Source organism: Rhincodon typus, chromosome 5 (genome assembly GCF_021869965.1).
Source record: "Rhincodon typus isolate 14 chromosome 5, sRhiTyp1.1, whole genome shotgun sequence".
In the NCBI taxonomy this organism is placed as follows: Eukaryota; Metazoa; Chordata; class Chondrichthyes; order Orectolobiformes; family Rhincodontidae; genus Rhincodon; species Rhincodon typus.
In genome coordinates this window covers 298374-298729 of record NC_063336.1, presented here as the reverse complement: position 1 = coordinate 298729, position 356 = coordinate 298374, and the positions used below count along the sequence as shown (strand labels likewise).

General features: G+C 71.9%; 1 protein-coding gene across 1 annotated transcript in view; it reads left to right on the top strand.

Annotated features, from left to right (window-relative positions):
- Positions 1-356, top strand: part of cmtr1 (cap methyltransferase 1) — a 36908-nt gene continuing 36552 nt past the window's right edge. The window contains 1 exon segment of the mRNA XM_048597398.1: positions 1-316. Within this exon segment, the coding sequence (XP_048453355.1) occupies positions 184-316 (133 nt within the window). The 5' untranslated portion in view covers positions 1-183.

The window sequence follows — 356 nt, the reverse complement described above, 5'->3', positions numbered from 1 at the left end:
CAGAGCGTGGTGGGTGCCCCGCCCGCCGGCTCCGCGCCTGCGCGCTACTGTAGCCCAGGCCTGAGCCTGAGGCCTGTTCCCTGGAGCCGGCCGCTGCGCCTCACGGACTGGGAGCAGCCGACGGTAGGGTCTGGGCCCAGCGAACGCACCTGAAGGGAGAGTCCGGCCATCACTACCCTCGCAATGAAGCGCCGGGCCCCGGGCTCCGGCCTGGATCTCGGACCCCCCAGCAGCCGGAGGAGGATCGAGGAGCTCGGACTGAACCTCAGCTCAACATCGGAGGAAGAGACACCGGGACCAGGAGAGGGGGCCCGGGGTGAGGGGGTGAGGGGGTGAGAGGGGGCCCGGGGTGAGGG